General features: G+C 39.8%; 1 protein-coding gene across 1 annotated transcript in view; it reads left to right on the forward strand.

The window, feature by feature from the left end:
* The window catches only part of LOC146387556 (plexin-A2-like), an 81,081-nt gene that overhangs the window by 43,953 nt on the left and 14,544 nt on the right, over positions 1-22,584 (forward strand). The window contains exons 6-22 of the mRNA XM_084929236.1: positions 1,348-1,471; positions 2,348-2,501; positions 3,020-3,116; positions 5,987-6,101; positions 7,262-7,462; positions 8,142-8,238; positions 8,953-9,152; positions 10,617-10,768; positions 11,788-11,905; positions 12,443-12,579; positions 13,109-13,276; positions 15,212-15,305; positions 16,658-16,897; positions 17,992-18,135; positions 18,573-18,807; positions 19,880-20,022; positions 21,389-21,657. Coding sequence (XP_084785362.1) covers positions 1,348-1,471; positions 2,348-2,501; positions 3,020-3,116; positions 5,987-6,101; positions 7,262-7,462; positions 8,142-8,238; positions 8,953-9,152; positions 10,617-10,768; positions 11,788-11,905; positions 12,443-12,579; positions 13,109-13,276; positions 15,212-15,305; positions 16,658-16,897; positions 17,992-18,135; positions 18,573-18,807; positions 19,880-20,022; positions 21,389-21,657 — 2,688 coding nt within the window. The remainder of the gene's footprint in view (positions 1-1,347; positions 1,472-2,347; positions 2,502-3,019; positions 3,117-5,986; positions 6,102-7,261; positions 7,463-8,141; positions 8,239-8,952; positions 9,153-10,616; positions 10,769-11,787; positions 11,906-12,442; positions 12,580-13,108; positions 13,277-15,211; positions 15,306-16,657; positions 16,898-17,991; positions 18,136-18,572; positions 18,808-19,879; positions 20,023-21,388; positions 21,658-22,584) is intronic.

The following is a 22,584-nucleotide window of genomic DNA, read 5'->3' on the forward strand; positions in this document are numbered from 1 at the left end:
AAATGTGGGACAGTCAGAAAAGTTGAAGAAAGTAGATAGGAGTACTGAGAGGCTAGGCATATGGCAAAGAGAGAGGTGGCAAAGGAAATGTTGTATGTGAGGATAGATATTAAGGAAGGAAAAAAGACTTGTATTGATTGACCTTGGTAGAGAGACTGAGCTGGAAAGGATGTGCAGCAGGTTAGGGTGATCAAGGATCCCTCAAAAAGGGAAATGTAACAAGTAAAGAGAGTGTTTAGAGATGTTGGAACCAGTACTTTGAATGTAGACAATGTCGAAGATGAAGATGTAGAAGATGAATGAATGTAGAAAATGACAGCAAGGGAGGGAGACAGTTGGAAGAAAGTTAGGAAGGAAGTGCAGAGGTAAGGACGAAGTGAGAGCAGCTTTGAAGAGGACGATGAGAGCAAAGGCAGTTGCAGTCCAAGCAGTCCAGATGACATACCTGTGAATATACAGAGATTTCTAGGAGGGAGGGCAGTGGACTTTTTGACCAGCTTGTTTAACACTATCATGGAGAGTGAGAGGATGGCTGAGGAATGAAGAAGTGTACAGGTACTGATTTTCAAGAAAAAAAGATGATGTGCAGAGCTATACTAACAACAGAGGAATAAAGATGATGAGCTTTACCATGAGGATATGGGAAAGAGTTGTTGAAGCTAGGCCAAGAAGAGAGTTAATAACCAGTAGCAGCAGTATGGCAGAATGGCCAAGAAAGAGCATTAAAGATAGAATGTTTGGATTGAGACTGTTGATGGACAACTATGAGAAGGCCAGAACGGGTTGCACTGTGCTTTTGTGGCTCTAGAGAAAGAATATAATAGGGTGCCAAGAGAGGAACTGTGGTAGTGCTTGAGGAAGTCAGAAGTAGCAGAGAACCATTCGAGGGTGGGTCAGGACATGGATGAGGAATGTGAAACAGTGGTGAGTTGTGAGGATTTTTAAGTGATAGAGATTGTGTTTAGAGGCAAAATTAAAAAAAATATAATTGCCCAAAAACTGTATATATCTCTTTTCTGCCTTCACTGAGCAGTTAAAGTACTTTGGCACTATAACCCAAATCTATTCACTTTAAGCACTTTTTATCTGTCAAACACACTCATGGTCTGATGGATGCTTCAGGCACCAATTGGGGATCAGTATCTTGCAGATCGGAGGAGCTGTGGTACAAATCACTGACCCTCTGATTGGTATATAATTAACTCTACCTTCTGAGCCGCAGCAGCCTGGTCTTTTAGGAGTAAAGTGCTGATTGACCAACAATAACATATAAAACTCAGTGAGATTCAACACTAAGCTCGACATTATTTAATACATTTTTACCTAGAACTTTCTGTTTCTCCACAGGTGTTCGAGAAGAGATCGGTGTCAACGGGCAGACGAAGCCTTCCACTTTGCGACAGACATTGACCGCTGTGTGAAGGTTATTGCTCACCCAGACAGCATCGCTGTATCAGCACATAGTGTCCCTGTGAGTCTGCTTATCATTCCGCCAATCACTGCAATGCCACTCCACTCACAATGCCAGTGTTTATGAGCAATCAGCAGGAGTATCCTTGTTCATCCACATGTACAGTAAGAATAAGCCCGGGAGAGAAGATTAGTTTTGTGAGATGTGAATTGAGACAGAAGGTCCCTGTAGGGCATCCACTATATTTACTTTGGTTTAAAAACATGTATTATGAGATTGGAGACAAATGTGAATGGGGGAGAGTTGTTATTGTAGCGTACTCTGTCTGCTCCTCTGATGCATCAGCCAAAAGGTTGATTACATTTTCTGAAAGCTCTATTTAGCTGCTCTTTGTCCAGTAGCCAAGAGCACAGAAGACATTAGGAGGTAAAAAAACATCATCTTAAAAGGACTCGTGGGACATTTGAGGCAATGTGCTTGTTTGTTTTATTCTTGAGGAATATAGGAGATGATCAACATCACATGTGGGTAAATGTGCAGCTGGAGCCAGAAGCTGGTTACCTTAGCATTAAAACTGGAAAACGCCCAGTCAATAAAAATGCTATACATAAATCTCACTGAAACAAATCTTGAATAAGTCCAGCTTCTTTCCTCCTATATGCAGTCTTAGTGTTAAGTTATAAACTAACCATCTATCTGGGCATTTACTACACTGGTACAACAGAAGAATCTGTCTTTTCATCTAACTGTAGGCAAGAAAGAAAGAACAATGTGTGTGTGTTTGTGCGTATTTCCAAAATTGGCATATTCTCAAACTAGATGTGATAAAATATACAGCTGAATCTGTTATATAGTGCTGACATCGCACTGTCAGACTGTTCCCCACCACTGTAAGTGTAGCAGTGTCTTAAATCTTTCCTGTCTGCTTTCTTTTAGCTTCTACTTGAGGTGAACAATGTTCCAGACCTTTCTGCTGGTATTACTTGTTCATTTGGCCAGCAGGCTGAATTGGAGGGTCATGTGAAGGGGAACAGGGTTATGTGTCTTTCCCCAGCCGGAAAAGATGTTCCCCAAATACCAGAGGGACAAGGTGAGCTCAGATATCAGTGTATATTGTAAAAAAATAAATAAAAAATAAAGTTATGTAACACAGTAAACACCTATAACCGATATTTAATGATGCCAACGTCAGATGTAAGGATTAATGTATCAATATTCTAGACTCTAACAAAAAGAGTCTGCTTTAAAGATTGGCTCCCTTGCAGTTTTTGTTTAGCCAAAGAGTGTGGTGAGTACCAAGGAGCTGTAGAATTTCCTCTGAGCATTTAAAGTAATCCTTCAATTGAAGTTTCTGACAGAAGGTTTTCTCATGACAACAACAATATGCCCTTCCAGGAATGCAGACACCAGGTGGCTCTTTACAGGAATGTGATAAAAGCATTAACTTTTTTTTTTTTTTGCCTCACTTTGACCTTCTCTTTTCACTCATTGTTTTCATTCTTTCACCCATCCTTTTTGTCTCTCTCTCATCAACTCTCTTACATGTTTTTCCACTCCCTCTCGCTTTCCCTTCACTCACCACGCTGCGTCTGCGTCCCTCTCTTTAAGACTGGGCTGGGGTAGAGCTTCGTCTGAATTCAAAGGAAACGGGTCAAATGGTCGCCAGCACGGAGGTGAAATTCTACAACTGCAGCACACATAAAATGTGAGTTCAGCTGCCCCTGCACCCCCCAACCCACCAACCCACCATCCACCCCACATCTTTGATTTGTTCAATAGATGGAAGAGCACGACTTAATTTAGAGCAATGATGTACTGATGCTCCCAACCCTACTTAAGATCAGCCTATTAGATAACCTTTGAGATCAATTTATCTGTCAGGTTTAATTTAAATCAACATGATGCATTTGCCATGGCCTGTTTGTTTCGACTCTGGTTTAACTAGCAGTTTGTGGGCTTAGTGGTTGAAGCTTTAAGTATCAGTTAACTATCATTGTCTGCCGCACACTCCTGTGAATTCAATACTGAATTCAATACTGTTCCACTCATCCTAGAAAATGTTTTAGGTCTACGAACTGGTATCCAATACAGCAAAAAACTATTAAAGCTGAAGCATTCATGATATACATCATGTACTAACTGCAGAGGATTTACCAGTAAGATCATAGTAAATTTGTCATTTATGACCCCCTGTCTTTGGACAAAAGACCCAGAGTTTATAAGGATTAAAGACTGCAAAACATGACAGGAGGACAGATCGTCGTTCTGCTCTTTGACAGAATCAGCAGTGTTTGGATCAGCCTTTTATATGGTTGTTTTCTTGGTCTTTGAATTACTGTTTTAACACCAGTTGATCGGAAAATATTTTGACAGTTAATCATTGTTTATTTTCTATTCCTTTTTTAAGCAAAAAAACTTCAATCATTCTGAGGGTTCAGCTTTCTCAGTGTGGATTTCCTGCTTTCCTCTGTTTCATATCAAAGCACTTCTGAGTTTTGAACTGTTGGCGGTACAAAATAAGAGACAAAGGCACAACAAACTAAACAATTAATAGAGAGAATAATTGTTAGATTAAACGGTAATAAACTACAATTGTTTGTTGCAGCCCTTATACATATTAACACCTAGAAGTGGCTTCACTCTAGACCAGCAGTCCCTGACGGCTGCTTAAAAAGATAAGTACTAGATTCACACACCCCCTTTTGACTTCATCCCAAGGGGCCTTGCCAGAGAATTGTGTTTGCCTCCAATATTAGACATAAGATATTTTATATTTTTAGCCTTGCTCTGATGCTTGAGGGTAAGTAAAATAATTTAAAAGTACATTATTTAAATGTCATCCAATATAAGCCTACTAACTGGGCAGGGACGCAGTTTTGACTTTGAGCCATTATGCAAATGTATGCTGTATTTATCATAACAGTAAAATATGACAAGAGTCTTTCTTTGTGAATAACAATTGCAAGCACTGCTACAAATGTGGATCTTATTAGGATGAAAGCCAATTAGCAGCATTTGTCAGCTTTAAAAGAAGTTAGCAAACACTTTATAAGTTTTCACAGCAACATTAACAAAACTCCAAATAAGGAAAATTTAATTAATTACTTTAAAGAACTTTTTGAGGTTTTAATTGATGTGCTTAAACATAGGCTTCACTTAACTGAACGGTGAATTACACCCAGCCATGAGTGACAAAAGCTAGCCTCTGTATCCACTTTGGGAGGAATCATTTGACTGATGGAGTATTTATAGTAAACCCAGAAACTTAGCCCACATGCCACTTATTCACAATGCTCTTTGACTGTGACATAAACGCTGCAATATAACCATATTAAGCCATTAGAAGAAAACAGTTGGAAGCTCATCACATCCGCCCCACACCAGTACGGCCTCCATTAGCTGCAGGGTGACCCTGTATACTCCTGTGATTAATATTTCAGACCAAACACACTCCTAACCCAGCACCTCTTTCTCCCCCTCTACCTCCGCTACCACCATCACCTCACCACCACATCACCCTCCATAATTAATTATCCAGTGTTTGCAGCACCCTGCCAGTCCAGCTCTATTAATGCCCAACCCCCCGAATTTCATTCTAACACATGCACCCACAAGCACACATTTTTATGTCCATACTGGCCCTGGGCAGCTAATTAATATCAAATTTTAATGAAGCTGCTCTACATTTATTGGCATTTGTAACTCACTATGAGCTGCAGTGTTGGAGCTCTGCTAGTGTTTTTATAGTTTTCTCATGGCTGCATCTCATTCAGCGGGACAATTTAGGATTAACAGACTGTGATAATGCATGGATCCTCTTCCTACACTCTGGTAGAACTTAATTAGAGGCAGGAAAGTCAACAACCTCCCCAACAGGAAAAGAGGACAGACCCTAATCAGAATCTTCACAATTGCTTTATTGGTTTATGAACAGCTGTGTATCGTTCATCTCTGCTGTATTAGCACTGCTTCCATGTTTGTTGACCAAAATGTGATTAAATCTCGTTGGATAGATTCCACAACCTTAATCCACAACTGACTGCTTGTTGTAGGTGACTGAATCCAAGCCAGAGCTGTTGCACAATTCTACCCATGAAACATTTGGTTATTTCCATTCTGATTTTGTACACAATCCTGAGAAGATTGGCATACTGTTAACTGCAAACAACATAATAAAATGAAAAGCTGTAGTAGTCAAATTTAGATGTATTAAGGACACTGTGTCCTTGATACTAGTGTACATCATTTTTTATATTCCTAGAATGACTGTTTATGCTTTAACTAACAGTGACATGTGAACTGTTTCTCTCCTACCAATATTTCAAGCTGCTTTGTTACGCACAAACAAAAACAAAACAAAACACATTCATGCTGCCTGAGGACATCTTCATAAAAGAGAGTGTCAAGATAAATTCAGCACAATCCTTCATTAGTCTCCCGTCTGCAGTCCTTTAAGAAGTCTGAGAAAGGGAACATGCAGATGATGGGCAGGGTTTACAATCTGTGTAAATGTGGTAGTGTTGCATGGCACACTTAGTGAACAGTCTGTCATAATGTGTTCATTTTGTCCTGCAGGTGTCTGTCCTGTGTAAACAGCACTTTTCGCTGTCACTGGTGTAAATACCGCAACCTGTGCACACACGACCCAAGCAGCTGTTCTTTCCAGGAGGGCAGAGTCAACGCCTCAGAGGTACTTTCATAGAAATACTAGAGCAGATTGAAGTCTTGCTTTCAGGAACACAATTTTTCTGATGATATATGACACTTTTGCCTTAAAGGTAGAAATCCAAGTAAACAAAAACACATTCTCTGCAAAGAATCATTAGGATAAAAACCTTACAGCCACACCAGTGGCCTTGCAAAGCCATACGGGGAGAAGGATGGTTCGATCAGCACCCTAACATGCTCATTTTAGCAAATGTCATCTTCCACTTAGGTTTTTGCATATTAACGGTCAGCACTAAGCACATTAGCAACTAAAGAGAATTTCATTAGTTTTCCAAGTGTTTAGTCATAAACCAAAGTGCTATTCACATTAAAAACAGATAAAAGCTGTAGATGACAGAATTAAAAAAATTGTGAATACTTTTTTTTCATAATGAATACTTTGAATCATTTTTTGTCAAATGTCATGATAATTGGTCTTTCAGGAACTTTAGTATAAATATGTATACAAATATTTTTGCCAATCCATCCTGGAGGATGTTATATATTTTAGCTGATTAGAGGAAACTGTGTACTACTAGTGATATTAGAAGAAAACTCAGAGGTTTACCAAAGACTGTGTTATCCTTACTAATCATGCAGCAGTTTAATGGCAGTTCGTCAATATGTTGTGAAAATATTTCAGCAAAGAGCCACCTGTCCATACAATTCCTAGTAACAATATAGATAATTAAATGCTTAATAGAGTAGAAAACAGGGTTGTACTTGATATGTGAACGTAAACAGGTGAGATTTGAACTCTGGAATAGAGTCTAGTTGATATAGCTGAAGAGGTAGTGAGTTCCTACATATCAACTTTACTGTAGAAAAATGATGCACCATGTGAATGCAAAGTCTATTTGGATTAGTGATTTCTTTGCCCCACTAATCCCTGAGTCATATTACAGATTCATATGGATTATGTCATATTAGGCTACATACAACAAAACAAACAGATGTACATGCAAACCAACATAGACTAGTGTACAGAAACTATAATGTGTGTGTTTTAGATACACAGCTCAATCTGTCATAAGGAAGCTAACTTTGAAAATATCATAAATGCTACCTGTTTAATATTGAGGCAGTTGATACGTATTTACTGTAAAAAGTAAAATTGCAGTTCTTCGTATGTTCCTTTCACAGGCATGTCCTCAGCTTCTTAACTCTGGAGAAATTCTCATTCCGGCTGGTGAGGTTCGACCCATTACCCTGAGGGCCCGGAACCTTCCTCAGCCACAGTCGGGCCAGCGGGGCTATGAGTGTGTGGTGAATGTGCAGGGTGTCAGCCACCGTGTCACGGCGCTCCGCTTCAACAGCACCAGTGTGCAGTGCCAGAACAGCTCGGTATGACCTCAAACACTCCCAGAGGGAGTCTCACAGCTGTCAAATGAGGCAGACGGCTTGGATGCTGTGTAGGCAAGGTACATAGGGTATATCAGCATCAGTGAATACCGCCTGAAGTGTCAAGCACACCGAGGCAAAAGTAGAGGAAAGGGAAAGTGATAAGGAATTGTGAAAAGCATGTAAGAGAAAGAAGGGGAGTAACAGGGAAGTAACGAAGGAGAGAAGGGAAAATTGTTGCATGGTTAAAAACGAAATACACCACAACTATACGACCGTATCTCAAAACCGTATCTCAGTTTGAACGGCATAAGTTATGGAGGAGCACAGGATATTTCTTGCCCAATTTTTTACACAATAAAAATCACAGGCTAAATTTCAATGGAAAAGCGCACCTTGGCACTCTGTGACAATGTATGAAAAGGCCATTTTTCTTCAGATGTGGATGATCGGCCACCCCAGCCTGGGTTTGCGTCCCTACATGTCAAAGAGTAGAGGAGCAGACAACCATGGCAGAAATGACAGATGGTTAAAAGCATTGTCTCGCTGCTGCCCTTTCATCCCCTCATTTTCCCTACTCTGTCTCTCTCCATCTTTTTTATACTCTGTGCCCTGTCTTTCTTTGAATTCCCCTCTCCCCCCTATTCTGAACACTCTCTTACTTTTGGTTTCTGCTTTTCAGTACATGTACGAGGGTGTGAAGATCAGTGACCTGGCAGTGGACCTCTCCATTGTATGGAACGGCAATTTCATCATTGACAATCCAGAGAAGATTAAAGGTGCCTCTGTCATCTATCACTGCCATACCAGAGAAGTGTAAAACACTCAATCTACAGGGTATAGATGGGTCATAGAGAGCACTTGAAGGCTCCTGAAGGGCCTTGAGAGAAAGTTCACAATAGCAGGGAGTGTTATCAAAGAGCACCCAATCACTTGTACACCTGAAGGGGTGAAGGATGATTTTTCATATTTGCTCAGCTTGGCTCTTACTGTTGCTTTTGGTTTCTTGTCCATCATCCTGCACGGAAAGGTGCTTGTCAGCTGTCATGGTGGGTGGTACATTAAATACATCCCCATTGACCAAAATATATGCATGCCATGAATTTCAACAGGCCTTGCTGTTATTTAAGGAAGTTCATTTACATGGGCATAAATAAAGGTTACTTACTGGAAAGGATGTAAAAGGCAAACTTCAAAGAAGGGTTTATTGGATTACTCATGATCTTTTTCTTAATCCTTGAAATAGGCCATGTGCATAAACATGGCTTATTAAATTATTTTTATTGAATACACATGCTGACTTTGCAGTTATTTGTGGCGATGACAGTGAAAACCAACTGTTTGAGTTTGTGTTCTCTTTTGTTATTTCATAAAATTTTTTAGTTTACCAAATTGCACTCCCTGCTGGTCTAAATTTTGGTGCGTGTACAGTATATTTTATAGGTTTTCATATATTACAATATTGTTACACTTTTGTCTCTGTTATCCTACAGTGCATCTCTACAAATGCAGTGCCCTACGGGACAGCTGTGGCATGTGTCTGCGGGCAGAGAGGAAGTTCCAGTGTGGCTGGTGTAGCGGTGAGGGCCGGTGCACCATGAAGCAGCACTGTCCTCCCATTTCCCCTTACGCTAGCCGCTGGCTGGATCTTTCTGCCAGGAATGTCAAATGCACCAACCCACGCATTACGGAGGTCTGTGGCTCATTAGTGCACTTGGGTTGTCTGTTGCTGAGTCATCCTATTGAGCCATCAAGTTTAAGCATATGGTGAATTCAAATAATGCAAACACAGCTAAGTAGTTAATTAAGTGGTTAGCTAAGAAGGACGTTAGTTTAGAAGTGGTTTCTGGGACCTGGGTACAAATTTGTAGTAGTTGTGTGCTAAGATCCAGCAATTTATAAGTAAATGTTCTATTTAATTTCTTTTTAAAATTCAAAGGAAAGAGAGAAAACAACTCATTGCATCAAAATAACTCCATCACTATCATGTTTGAAAACATGTCTGTCAGAGAAACTGAGTTGAACCAGGTTATTATAGTGGATAAAATACCTGATTTTGCTTCTATTTGCCATTACAGCAAGCGAGACATAGAGAAACAGGTTGATAGACTTTAGAGCGACAAAAAAAGTCTAACTCTGTTCGAAGATTTTGAGAAGTTACTTTCCGAAATCACATCTTTTATCTGTACATAATACTATCCGAAAACCACATGCCAGACATCTTTTTAACAAATACAAGTAGTTCATACTGTACATATCAATAACTAACTCTAATTTTCTCTGTGGCCAACTTCCAGTTTTTCTTCCAAGTGCTTGTTTACCTGAGCCTATCTTACATTTTGTTCCACACCAGCTGAATACCCTAAGTGCTTGACAGCTAAACGTATTCAGTCTGTTTAGAAAGTGATGATGGATCTTTTATGTCACAAACTCCTGTTCATTCTCTTGAATGAGGCGCAGTGGGTCAGGCACAGAGATGCAAGGCTCTTCCACTTCAAAGAGCCGGGAGCCTTTGATGTTCCTGTCACATTATTGGGGTTTTTGAAGGAGCTGCAGCCGAATGAATCAACTACTGAGCGCTGCTTGGGAGTGGAGGGAGTGTTGCTCCGGCATTGCTCCTGTTCTGTTCTGTAGGTCCAAAGGTTTCCTGCTGGGATGGTTAACTTGACACTGGAAAGGGCTGTGAATAGGTTTTCTCAAGGCTTTGTTATTCACTGCATTATTCATTAAAGTTTGCTTGGAATTATGGTGGATTTCAAGGTTTTCTGAAGAGACCCAGTTGCTATGAAAGCTGAGCATTTCACACACAGACTTATGGTATATTTACTTAATATTTGCTTCCCAAGAATAAAGAAAGGCTACACAGATCCATTTTAAAGTGTGATTCTACTATTCCACATATTATGGGACAATATTTCTTGATCAAAATTGCCAAAAGTCTATATTTTAAGGCAGTGCTCAAAGCCAAATTTTTAGTAAGATAATTGAAATTCTTTTGGGTTTGGCCAAGTTTAACTCTCTTTATAGCATCTTTTTTTCCAGTATGGAAGTGCACATTATTTATGTGGAAAAAAATATACAAGAATTATTCAAAAAAATATGTACAAGAATAAAGCTTTATCAGAGAATATTTATTTAATTCCTCTCTTCTATGTAGGTGAACCCAGTTGCTGGACCTTTGGAAGGGGGCACCCTGGTGACAATCCAGGGCTTGAACCTTGGTCTATCCTTCTCTGAGCTGGTTGGTAACGTGGAAGTGGCAGGAGTGCAGTGCACACCACAGGAGGAGGGATACATCACTGCAGAACAGTAAGAGAAACTCCTCCCCTCCAGTAATAATAAATAGTATTGATATAGTACTATTAAATAAATGCGTGCACTCTCCCTATCTCCTTCTTTCTACATATTTTTTTCCCATAAAGACACTAGCACATTCTGAATAAGCTGGATACTCTGTGATGCCTCATCAGGTTGTAGGATTGTGCATGGGTCTTTGTATTGCTCTGGTGCAGTCAGAGCCAAAGGAAGAGACAGTCTTTGTGTCATTGTCGTTATAAGGCTGTCGGCACAGCTGTAATTGAAATGCGTTGCATGTCGCTGACTGGAGGGACAATCTGTTAGCCATGTGTTTCTCTCACAGCCATGTAATGCAATTGGGCTCAGGCTGCAGGGACTTTATTTATATCCTTCTAAAAAAGGGGGGGTAAAAAAAAGGAAAAAAACATGCCAGCAGAAAATTGGAAAACTCACGTGATGTATGAATAGAAGGGTTGGGCAGGGACGATTCATTGGGTGCTCTTATTGTATCGCAGGACAAGTTTCTTGTGCAGAGCTGTGCATTTGGCAGGGCCATTCATTTGGCACAAACAGTGCTTTAAAACATGGCATTACAGCTGTTACTACCATTAATTTCAGCGTGGGGTCAGTTGCTATAATGACTTATTCATGGCGTACTTTATCTTATTGACCTGACAGGCAATACTGATTTATTGAAGAATCCACTATGTTGTCATGGTAACCGGAGGTAATGGTGGGTGGCAATCGTGCTGGAGATGGGGAGGGGTGTAGTTTATCATTTGAGTTATACTGCTGTTATAGGTTTCCCATTCAGAAGAAAGATGGGCTTCTGTATTGACCCACAACTTCCATGAAAGTCTACCTCAATCACACCGGCCATCTTCCGGCAGTGCACTTCATAACAAATGTGATGCAGTGCAGTGATTCTTCTGTGTGTATGCCTGGATGCTGCTATTACTATTATGCATAATGCCTGTGTTTTTGTGCACCCACATACATAGTTTTGTTTTTTTACTTTTTTGTCTTGAAAGGATTGTGTGTGAGATGGCTGCAGCTCCTGAAGGAAGTACTCCAGGTCCGGTTATGCTGTGTGTTGGCGAATGTAGACCAGAGCTACGAGCACAGTCTTCCCAGCTCTACTCCTTTGTGGTAACTCTGACACTGAAACACGTGTAACTTGTCCACTTTTTCCAAAATAAACGCAAAGTGTTTGTATGATTGTAGGTAAAAGCTAACCAGTTTGATCAGTTCAGGCAACTGCAATCATCAACTGGCAAGGAAGAGAATAAGACTCTCAATGCATTTTAAGTGCAGCACAGACTGTGCACAAGACAGTTTAAAAAATAATTAGGAATGACTTTTCAACTGTGGTATTTTTGTTAGTGGCTGATGAAAACAATGTTCTGGTTTATTGCACCTTATCCCAAAGAGGGCTCTGTTTCTGAGCATGTGGTGTAGTATTACTCGTTTTTAAAATAATTATAGCCTTGATAGTCAATAAATTATTAGACCTTGGTCTACCTTTTATAACAATTTTGCTCTTAACTTTTTAGTTCTACAGAGACTTACTGAGCCAAGGCTGGAAGAACAGGGTTTATCAGAATCACACAGTTAATAAGACATATTGTATTCTGCGTTGGCACGTATGCTAAATGAAACATGAATGATTTTCTTTTTCTTCCAAAGACCCCTGCAATGTTGGCACTGACTCCAGGCCGAGGACCTGAATCTGGGGGCACCAAGGTCACTGTAGTCGGGGAGAATCTAGGAGCTGGCAGTACTGTTAATGTGTACTTTGGTAATCAGACATGTGAGCTATACAGGTGAGTAATATAACCCCTTGACATCATCTTAATCTCACATTAAAAATGATTCCTGACTCACAAGCACTAAATTTAGATTGCCTCTGCACAATATTAAAGATTTAGCCTTCACTAATATCAATTAAAAACTGTATGAGGTCACTCTTTTAAAAAAGCACACCTTTGATAAAATTATGTGTCTGTGCGTTAAATTAAAAGTCTTTGATGATTAGTGAGGAGATGATGAAACTCACTGTAGTAAGTTTTGTTCTCTGTGTATTTATAGATATCTATTTAAAGTTCAAAATGCCTCACATTGTAGCAGTCAGGTGGGTGAGGCAAGGAAGCCATTAATTTGAGCACCCTCTAATTACAGTGTTCCATCCCTAATGTGTCTGTAACGAGGAAGAGATGGGACAGACTATAATGAATCCTCTCCTCTCACCGTAATGTGCATGGCTCATAGTGACGTGAAGTCTGCCACTGCAGCGCTGAGTGGGCAGTCACAATCAAAGGCATGAATAAATCTCTCTTTTGGTAATCTCACCAGGAGGACCAAGTCGGAGATCGTGTGCTTCTCTGCTCCATCGGTGACTGGAGCGGGGCCAGTGCAAGTCAGTTTGAGTGTTGACCGCGCCAAGGTTCCTGGAAGTCTGACCTTTGAGTACATAGAAGACCCCACAGTACAGCGCATTGAGCCCCTGTGGAGCATTACCAGGTAACATAGAAAAAAATTAAGTACTGAATAAACGCTGTTACTAGCCTAATCAGAGGAACATGTCACAATTAAAAAAGTGCAAATGATCTCATCTTGCAAGTGACAGTTTTCATGTTGCAAAATGTGTTGCAGATGATGTATGTGTGAAAGAGGACTTCATGCACTTCATGTTTAACTGTTTTCTGTCTGCTAACTGAACAGCATTAAAATCATAAATATCCAATACTTCATTTAGATTAAATCAACACCCACACACAAGTTGTGAATCTATGTGTAAAGTCAGTGGCACAGAAAAACTTGTACTATGTGTGATTCACTTTTCTCAAAAAATGGGTACAATTCCCATAAAGTTTCCTTTTTACGAAGCCTATAATGTTCAGTTTTTATTGATGCTGTCACAGAGGTGTTAATTTAATTATATGGACCGTGGTAACAGTAATAGTTTTGTGCTGGTTTATACCGAGAGCCGTTTCGAATGTTCTGGCCCCCTCATGCATGTAACCTGAAAGGATAAAAAAATAAAAACACTACTCAACATAAAGAAGTCCAAGACAACAAGACAATATTATGAAATACAGATGTTGTTCCAGGACTGCACTGCACAGATAAGCTTCAGTGTTCATTGACTAAAGCCCAATCCCTCTTGGCCCATCACTTGGCCCTAGTCCTCCTATTTCTTTTGGCAATGGAGGAGTAGTGGTCCTTTAGTCCTCTAACCAGGGCGTAGAGGACAATTTAGACAGCTAGAGAACAGCTACCCTTTTAATACCCAAAGAAACAGGGCACCCTACATTATTTGTTAAAACTAATCATTTCTGACCAAAGTAATGTGGCATTGGCTTTCTTTGTCAAGAAGCAGGTAATTTAGGTGTTAAGCTCCATTTACTCCTATATATTGAGAATTATCTCACAAACAACTCCTCCGTGAATTGAAGCCAGTTTGGGTGCAATGGGATTAATAATACAGCTCTTCATAGAAAGTCTCCCAGGAAATTCTGAGAGTTTGGTAATACTGTCAGGGTTGCAGAGATATTATCAAGTCACTAGCCACAACATTGTTATCTATATAAACAATCATAGTCGAAAAACCCCCCCAAACAAACCATCTTTGACTCAAATATTCACGATTCTACATGAATGAGTTCTATGCAGTTAATATTACAATAATGAACCTGCTACATGAACATTTCTATCGCAGTTGAAGGGTGCACTTCCTGGACTCTGCTAAATAAAAGATGGCACTTAATTTGAGTTAGGGTGGGATTACTCGGCACTACGTCCCTGCAGATTAGACTTCAGAGAGACACCCTGGCCCTCAGCCTAGTGACAGGAGGAGCTTTGTGGAGCTGCAATCAAGAGCCCTCATCATGAATCTACATTCCCACTATGAGGCACTACAAGCTTAGGTAGCCTTTGAAGTGTGAGAAGAGAAGGATTGGCACTCTGTCAGGCTGACTCGACTGACCAGTTTTTTTAAGCATTTTTCCTCCTCTCCTGTATTTTGACCTCTTTGTCTCACTTTTCCGATTTTCTACTTCCACATTTTTCCAAGCTCGCACTGCAGTTCAGGTTATTCAGAGATTAGAGCATGTTGTTTATTTTAATCACATCTAGCGCAGATATGTAAACAAGCAGCACCTGTATTCGTGCTATGCCAGTCTCGCAGTTATGGATGAATATAAAATAGCAGCCAGCTGGTTCTCCGTTTGATCTGTCCAATAACAAAGCCTGAGCTACCATCCCAGCTATACCTCCTCAAGCCTGCATTAATGCAGGTTTTCTGGGAAATGTTTAAAAACACCGATGTCTCTGTGGTTATCATTCTAATTTAAATCATGATGAAAAAGCAGCAGCATTTCAGCAGGTTGCTTTGAGAGCATTGTGCACGTATGTGCTTGTTTGAACAATAAATATGTATTTCTTTCCTCTAAACAGTGGACACACCACTCTGACCGTGACTGGCACCAATCTGGATGTAGTTCAGGAACCACGCGTCAGAGTCAAATATGCTGGACATGAATCTGTCAATGTGAGTGTAAAAACTGCTGATTTATGGTTATATTTAGTTTTTAAAAATCATACGTCAATAAATTTACTCTAAATCTGTGATTTGTTATGATAGTATTTAGACAGATTCAGTGCTGTAGTATAATCATTTTTATAATGTGATTGAAGAGGAAGAGGTTTGGGGAGGAAAAAAGAAGTTAGAACAGGTTTACATAAAGGATCATTCCAAAAGAAGATTTAAAAAATGATATGGATGAACAACTCACTTTTGGAGGTGATTTATGGAGCTAATTCTGCTCGCCTGAACTGCTCAGGCAGGTCGCTCAAAGTGATTGATTGTTATAAAGTGTTGGGACCCTGTTGGCAAAAGACCAGGGTCCTTTGGGAGCAGGTTTTCCACTTCTTGCTAGTCATGGATTTGCTTTAGAACTGCACCCTGGCAGAAAAGATAACTATTGCAGAGATGCCAGAGAGAGAATGATGGCATTATTTGCTTGCATGAATGTAAGAGAAAACAAGGACCTTCAGTTTTTGTGTTTGATAAATTAGGGTGTTTTTATGTGGAACATGTTGTATGTGAGAAGTTTGCCCAGAGCCAGTTAAATGATGTGTTAACGATGCCAGCCCAAATTTTCAGCCAGTCAATTAAAGCTGCATGTTCGACAGCGTTACTGGCAAAGCTGAGATCTGAAGGGATTAAAGTTGAACTTTAACCCGAAACGGCTGCTAGAAAAGGGTCACTGGTGAATTTAATGAGGGCAGAATCTTTATCACACATATCTCGAAAACATAACTGGAATTACTTGAAAATGTTAAGAATCACAAAAGCATTTAATTTACTTCAAATAGCTTTCTGTGCAAAACTAGATCTGACTAAAGCTAACTAGAAACTGGTGTCAAGCTGGTGAAATTTAAAGGGACAGCTCATTTTTAAAGGAGACTTTGAAGAAGTATAGGGGCGAAAAAGCCCACAGAATTGCACTCTAGTAATCGAGTGATTGGCTTAATATGAAACAGATTCTAGTAGATATTATTCTGTTAATATGCAAGTTGAATAGGATTTTAAAGGGTCTAACATCTGGATGTTCGAAATAACAGGATAGTTATTAGTAGTATAACATTTGGGCACGAAGTGAGACATCTGTTCAGATCTATTTAGCAAAAATGGTTCCTACATATATAAAACCTACAAGTGGTGCTTCATTAATTGCTGTACTTAATTTTCCTTTGAGGTTAAATGAATAATTACTGGAAGATATAAAACTTGTATATCATAATACGTACAGTCTGGCTGCTGTAATATTTCACTCACTACGTTGTCAGGTTGTGGATAATGTGGTGTAACTTAAAAAACCTGATCTGATTCTTCTCCAGGTGTGCAAAGTTCTGAACACAACCACCATCAGCTGCTTCGCTCCATCTCTGAAGGTGGAGTACACCACAGACCATGAGACAGTGAAACATGTGGATGAGTTTGGATTTGTCTTCAACAATGTCCAAGCTCTGCTCACCTATAACACCACAAGCTTTGTCTACTACCCCAACCCTTACCTGGAGCCCCTCAGCCTTTCGGGTGTTTTGGAGCAGAAACCCGGAGCTCCCATCATACTCAAAGTAAGTTGATGGAGAGCTTCCCAGAAATGAGTCTAGTTTCAGTTCCCATTTCAGAGTAAGGCAAAACCTTAAAAACAGTAAGTGGCTTTCATAACAGCATTTGTTTTATCTTCAGTACACATAACCTAATGTAATTCTATCCTTATGCTCAGTGCTATAAATAGTCTGTTGCTTGATTCAGTGATCAAAAAAATCTTATCCCATTTGATCAGATTTTATTTCTTCCACACACATCAACCCCTCTGTTTCCCCATTAATTTTTATGCCTTTTTAATAAATATTTCAGACCACGGTGGACATAACTGCTGACTTTTTCTGTCTGATGTTCTTCTCCCTGTGAACTCAAATGCTTCCTGTCAAAGAACGGACAACACTTCTTTTGTATTTTTTAAAATAATTTTTTTCTGCCTTACTTTTCTTCCCTTTACTTTCATGTGCCACTGCAAGGAAGTTAAATCTTTAGCTACGTTTGCCAAGAGAGAACAGCATGGCATATTGGTTTGTGTCTTGAAGTAATCTGCCTTTGTTAGCTAAAATAATTTAGCAGCTTTCTTGCAAAAAAAAAAAAAAAAATAGACTCTGTGGCAGTCCGCAGTGCAGTACAGAAACTGACAGAAAGCCTTCTTCGCAAGACAAAAGCCAAGGCAAAGGGATGTGATCAGCGCTGTTTGTTTTGTCTCTCAGCAAGAATATGCAAAAACTACCCAAGTTGAATTTCATAAAACTTGGTGGAAAGGTGCAGAATGGGGACCAGAAAAACCAATTAACTTTTGGTTCTCTGCAAACTTGCAAAGTAGCGCCTAGGCCCTGGCAGGTGATGCGCTCTGTGAATGCCCTTATAGCTGTTTACACTAACTCCACTGATGCATAAACATTGAATGATGCTAAAGCATACTATTTTTCTGGTGAACAGTTACTTGTCTGGTCAAATAGCTCATGCACAGAATCATGGTTTTAATTGGATCTCTTAGATCAAACAAATATTGGTTTTTTTTAAGATTCTCAGTACAGAGTTTAGGTTTAATGTTTGAGCTGTTTGGTCTTAAAATGTGAAATGTGCTTGATATATTTAAATTTTATATTATATGTTGCAGGGACGTAACCTGGTGCCATCTGCATCTGGTGGAGCTAGGCTCAACTACACGGTGCTGATCGGGGATACACCTTGTTCTCTTACTGTGTCGGACACTCAGTTACTCTGTGAGCCACCAAACCTCACCGGGCAACACAAAGTCCTGGTCAGTTTCAACTCTGTGCCTATCCGGCAATTCTCTGTCTGTCTGTCCATCTGTTTCCCTGTCTGCAGGAATGTGGGTCACTGTCTGCAGGTCAGTGCTTGTCTGTATTTGTGGGTCATTGACAGGCTTTCACTTAGTTGTTGGCTTTCTGTCATTGTTTGTCACTCATGGTCTAGTAGGTTCCAAAGTAGAGAACATTGCCTTCTACAATTATTGACATGCACTCTTGCAAGTATTGACAGTAGAGCTATTAAAAGAAAAGTAAGTGTGTGTGCCTGGATATTAGTTTATTTAAAGGCAACTATACAGGCAAATCTTTAACATTTGATGTGATCTTTTTATTTATTTATTTTTTGGCTTTGCCTTTTTTTTGAACATGTTTTAAAGATTTTATTGAAAATCTTTAAATCGTTAAATTTTATCGTGCAATTATTCAGGTTCAAGTCGGCGGACTCCACATCTCTCCAGGAGAGGTTCACATCCGATCCGACAGCCTGCTCACCCTTCCTGCTATCCTCAGTATCACAGCTGGAGGAGGGCTGCTCCTCATCATCGTTGTAATAGTTCTGCTGGCCTACAGGCGGAAGTCACATGAGAATGACCTCACTTTGAAGCGCCTGCAGATGCAGATGGACAATCTGGAATCCAGAGTGGCTCTGGAGTGCAAAGAGGGTCAGTACGAACTAAAAGATAAAAATATCTTAAATCCGCTCAATCATATTCCCAAATTAACATGAAATTTATAATTGCATTATATTCATTTAAAAGCTTATGTCAGAATTATGTGTACAAAATGATTTACAGTGCTGTGAAAAAGCATTTGCCCGCTTCCTGATTACTTATTTTATTGCATATTTGTCACACATGTTTCAGATCACATGAGAGCTCAGATAACCTGAGATGTGAAAAACGTAATCCTCCCTCTTTGTTAAATCGTGAATTAGCTGTGATTAACCACATTTTGTGAAAAGCTGACTTCAATTTTACTAGCTACACTCAGCCTTGACAGGACTCTTTCTGACAAATTGAATGTGCTAAAAGATCACAAAAAGAAACACATCATGCCACAATCGAAAGAAAAATGAGAAACAGAGTCACTGACATCAGTCTAAAAAAGGGTACAAAAGCATTTCTAAGGCTTTGGGGCTCAACCGAACCAGAGTGAGAACATGGAAGAGCACATTGATGACTTGTCCAAGAAGTCACAAAAGAACCCAGACAGCATGTAAAGATCTGCAGGCCTCTCTTGCCTCAGTTGAGGTCATTGATTAATGATTCAAAAATAAGAAAGAGATTGGGCAAAAATGGCATTCATAGGAGACCTCCAAGTTGAAAACCACTGACAACCAAAAAGAACAAAGACATATCTGCCAGAAAACATCCGGATGATCTCCAAAACTTTTGGGAAAATATTCTGTGGATAACTTTTTGCCCTTAATAAATGAATCATTTGAAAACTGCATTTTGTATTAACTCGGATCATCTTAGGCTAACAATAAAGCTTGTCTGATCTGAAACATGTAAATATGACAAATATGCATATAAAACCCCAAAAAACTAGGCATATGCTTTTTCACAGCACTATATAAGGTGGCTTAATTAAAAGATGAGCAAAATTATAACTAATATTCAAGCTATAGATATCGAATTTCAAAGATGCAAATGTAAAAGTTTCTTATTTGGAATTACTGTCATACACTACTAAAATGTTGGGCAAAACATTTTATACATGTGTCATGTGCAGCCTTTGCAGAACTACAGACTGACATCAATGAATTAACCAGTGATCTGGACAGAGCCGGCATTCCCTACTTGGACTATCGCACTTATGCCATGAGAGTTCTCTTCCCCGGTATTGATGATCATCCTGTCCTCAGAGAACTGGAGGTGAGGAACCTTTGAAGAAGAGGCTGCAACACTTGAATGCAGTGTCAACCATTTTTCTGACGTCTTGACCTTAAAGCTTCAGTATACTCCAAAAATAATTGCTACTGGCTTTTTGGCCAAAGCTGTCAAACTGTCTGTGGGAATATTCACATCAGTTTGAGGTCAAAAAGTTTTGGGCCGCTGCCCATAAAAAGCAAAAGAATATACCTGATTAAAATTTGACTGCACTCTATTTCAAGGTCACTTCCAGTGCTCCTGCTATTTTCACATCCCTGACCGGTAGGCCTGTTCAGACCACTTGAACTTGCACATTTGTAATGCCTGCTGAATCTGCTCCACTGTGTCAAAACACCAACCATGCAACTTGATTTCCATTTTCGGGAAGAGAATGGGAAGCAGTTTGAGTGGAGACTGTGGCTTTACAATTGACTGGTGCCACTCCTAACCTGGGGCGCCTTCTTCTAGCTTGGGCACTGTGGAGACCAAACTCACCACCAGTAATTATCCTTGACATAAAGGTTGAGTCAGTTTTGCAGAGAAGTAGATTTTTGCTTTTGAGTTCGAGGTCCCTGCACATAAGTGGACAGAAAGGGACTTCAAGGAGGAAATCTACTGTAAAACAGCTGCAAAGCTGTCAATGGTGCAGACCTTCACAAGAAGTGTCCTTATTGCCAAATTTTATTAATTTTTTTAATTTGAGTGGAGTTTTTGACTGCAGCTCATACTGGGATTTTTTTTGCTTTCATTAATCTCTGAGCCTTCTACTGGGTTTGAAGTCATTTCTTTTTCTTAAAATTTATTTGAAAGAAGTGTTTTCATTATTTTCTCAAAGGATAGGCAAATTATTTAATTTTTGAGGCATTCTCTATTCAGTTTTTAAGAAAATCTGGAGAAAAAAAAGTATTTGGCTTTTAATTTTTTTGTGTAAAAAAAAAAAGAAGAAGCTTGGAATGTAAAGGTCATGGCTGATGTTAGATAGTTTAGTCAAGATAGTTTAATCAAGATATTATTAGGGTACACATTATAGCACTTCTTAAGAACCAATTAACTCTTTAGAAATCCTCTGATTGCACTTGACACATAACAAAGGTGCTTTATTTAGTGCAAAAAAGGTTTTAATTAATTTTTATATATTCCTTTAAATCTACACTTTTAAGGGTGGGGCAGTTCTCTACGCATTTGCATAACCTTCACTCACTTCTAGGCAAAGGCTTTAGCAACACCAGTAATTCTGGTTTGTACTGACCCTTTGAAGAGGAGAATTTTTACTCTGTTCTGTATTTCTGTTCTAACTCATCCATGAGTGTGTACCATCTAATAAGCGCACTCACCTTTCTGTGTGTGCAAAAATGCATGATGCGTGCAGGTGCCAGGGAGCGGACAGGCGAATGTGGAGAAAGCCTTGAAGCAATTTGCTCAGCTGGTGAATAATAAGGTTTTCCTGCTGACATTCATACGCACACTGGAGCTGCAGCGCTCCTTCTCCATGCGTGACCGCGGCTACGTTGCCTCGCTCATCATGACCGCTCTGCAGGGACGGCTGGAGTACGCCACAGACATCCTGAAACATCTGCTCTCAGATCTTATAGAACGCAATCTGGAGAGCAAGAACCACCCAAAACTACTCCTCCGCAGGTAAACAGAATCATTCACAGTGCTAAAACCCAATTAACAAAAAGCTGTGTAACATACAGAGTTATTTTTTGTCAGCTGAAAACTTTCATTTCCAGTTCTTTGGTAAGATGCATAAATTTAAGGTAAAACTGCAGGACAGAACAGAACATGAATTCATTTATTTAAATTGATATCAGAGAGTGGTCCTACTGAGCCACAGTCCTGTGGCTTTTGTGGACAAAGCAGAATTTAGATCTCTAATCAGATCTCAGCTGTGCTTGCAGAAAAGAAGAAATCAATTGTTCTTCAAAATGTTTAAAGAAAGTCCCTAAAAGCTAGACATACAAGAAAGTCAGAAATTTGAAAAGCCCATTAAATTTCGGTTGGGAGGTCATGTCGGGTACATCATTCAGTTTCGCAACACTGGACTCCCATTTCTCTGTGGTGAGAGGATTAAAACTAGAGATTTTTTTGGTCACAAACCTGACCAATTCTGATCAATGCTGCTTATCTTTTGGCATAGATAATTCCTTTGTGCATTGTTCTTTCCGGCCCAGTTGCTGCACTTCTGATGGTTGAATAACTAGGCCAGTAACGGGAAGCCCACCTTTGTACAGCTTTGTTTTGTGCAGCAGTGTGAAACATCCGCTATGAGTCTGAGAAACAGGATGCCTGAGCAGACAGGTGAAAGACAGGAGTGTTAAAAGTGATAGAGAGTGGGAGGGACTGGCAGAGGAGGAGAACCTAATGGGGAAGAGTGAGTGCAGCGGCAGCAGAGTTGTTGTCAGTCTGACTTATCTTCTGTGTGCCACTCATGAAACATTCAGCTGTAGCTCACATTTCTTTCCCCATCACCTCTCCTCTTCCTCCCTTCTCTCACCTCTCTCCCTTTTTCCTCCACCTCTGGTTATCTGCCGATTGTTTTCCCAGTGCTGAGACCGGCCTACT

This window comes from Perissodus microlepis, chromosome 5 (assembly GCF_051167445.1).
Source record: "Perissodus microlepis isolate ML-2025 ecotype Zambia chromosome 5, ASM5116744v1, whole genome shotgun sequence".
NCBI classification, from domain to species: domain Eukaryota; kingdom Metazoa; phylum Chordata; class Actinopteri; order Cichliformes; family Cichlidae; genus Perissodus; species Perissodus microlepis.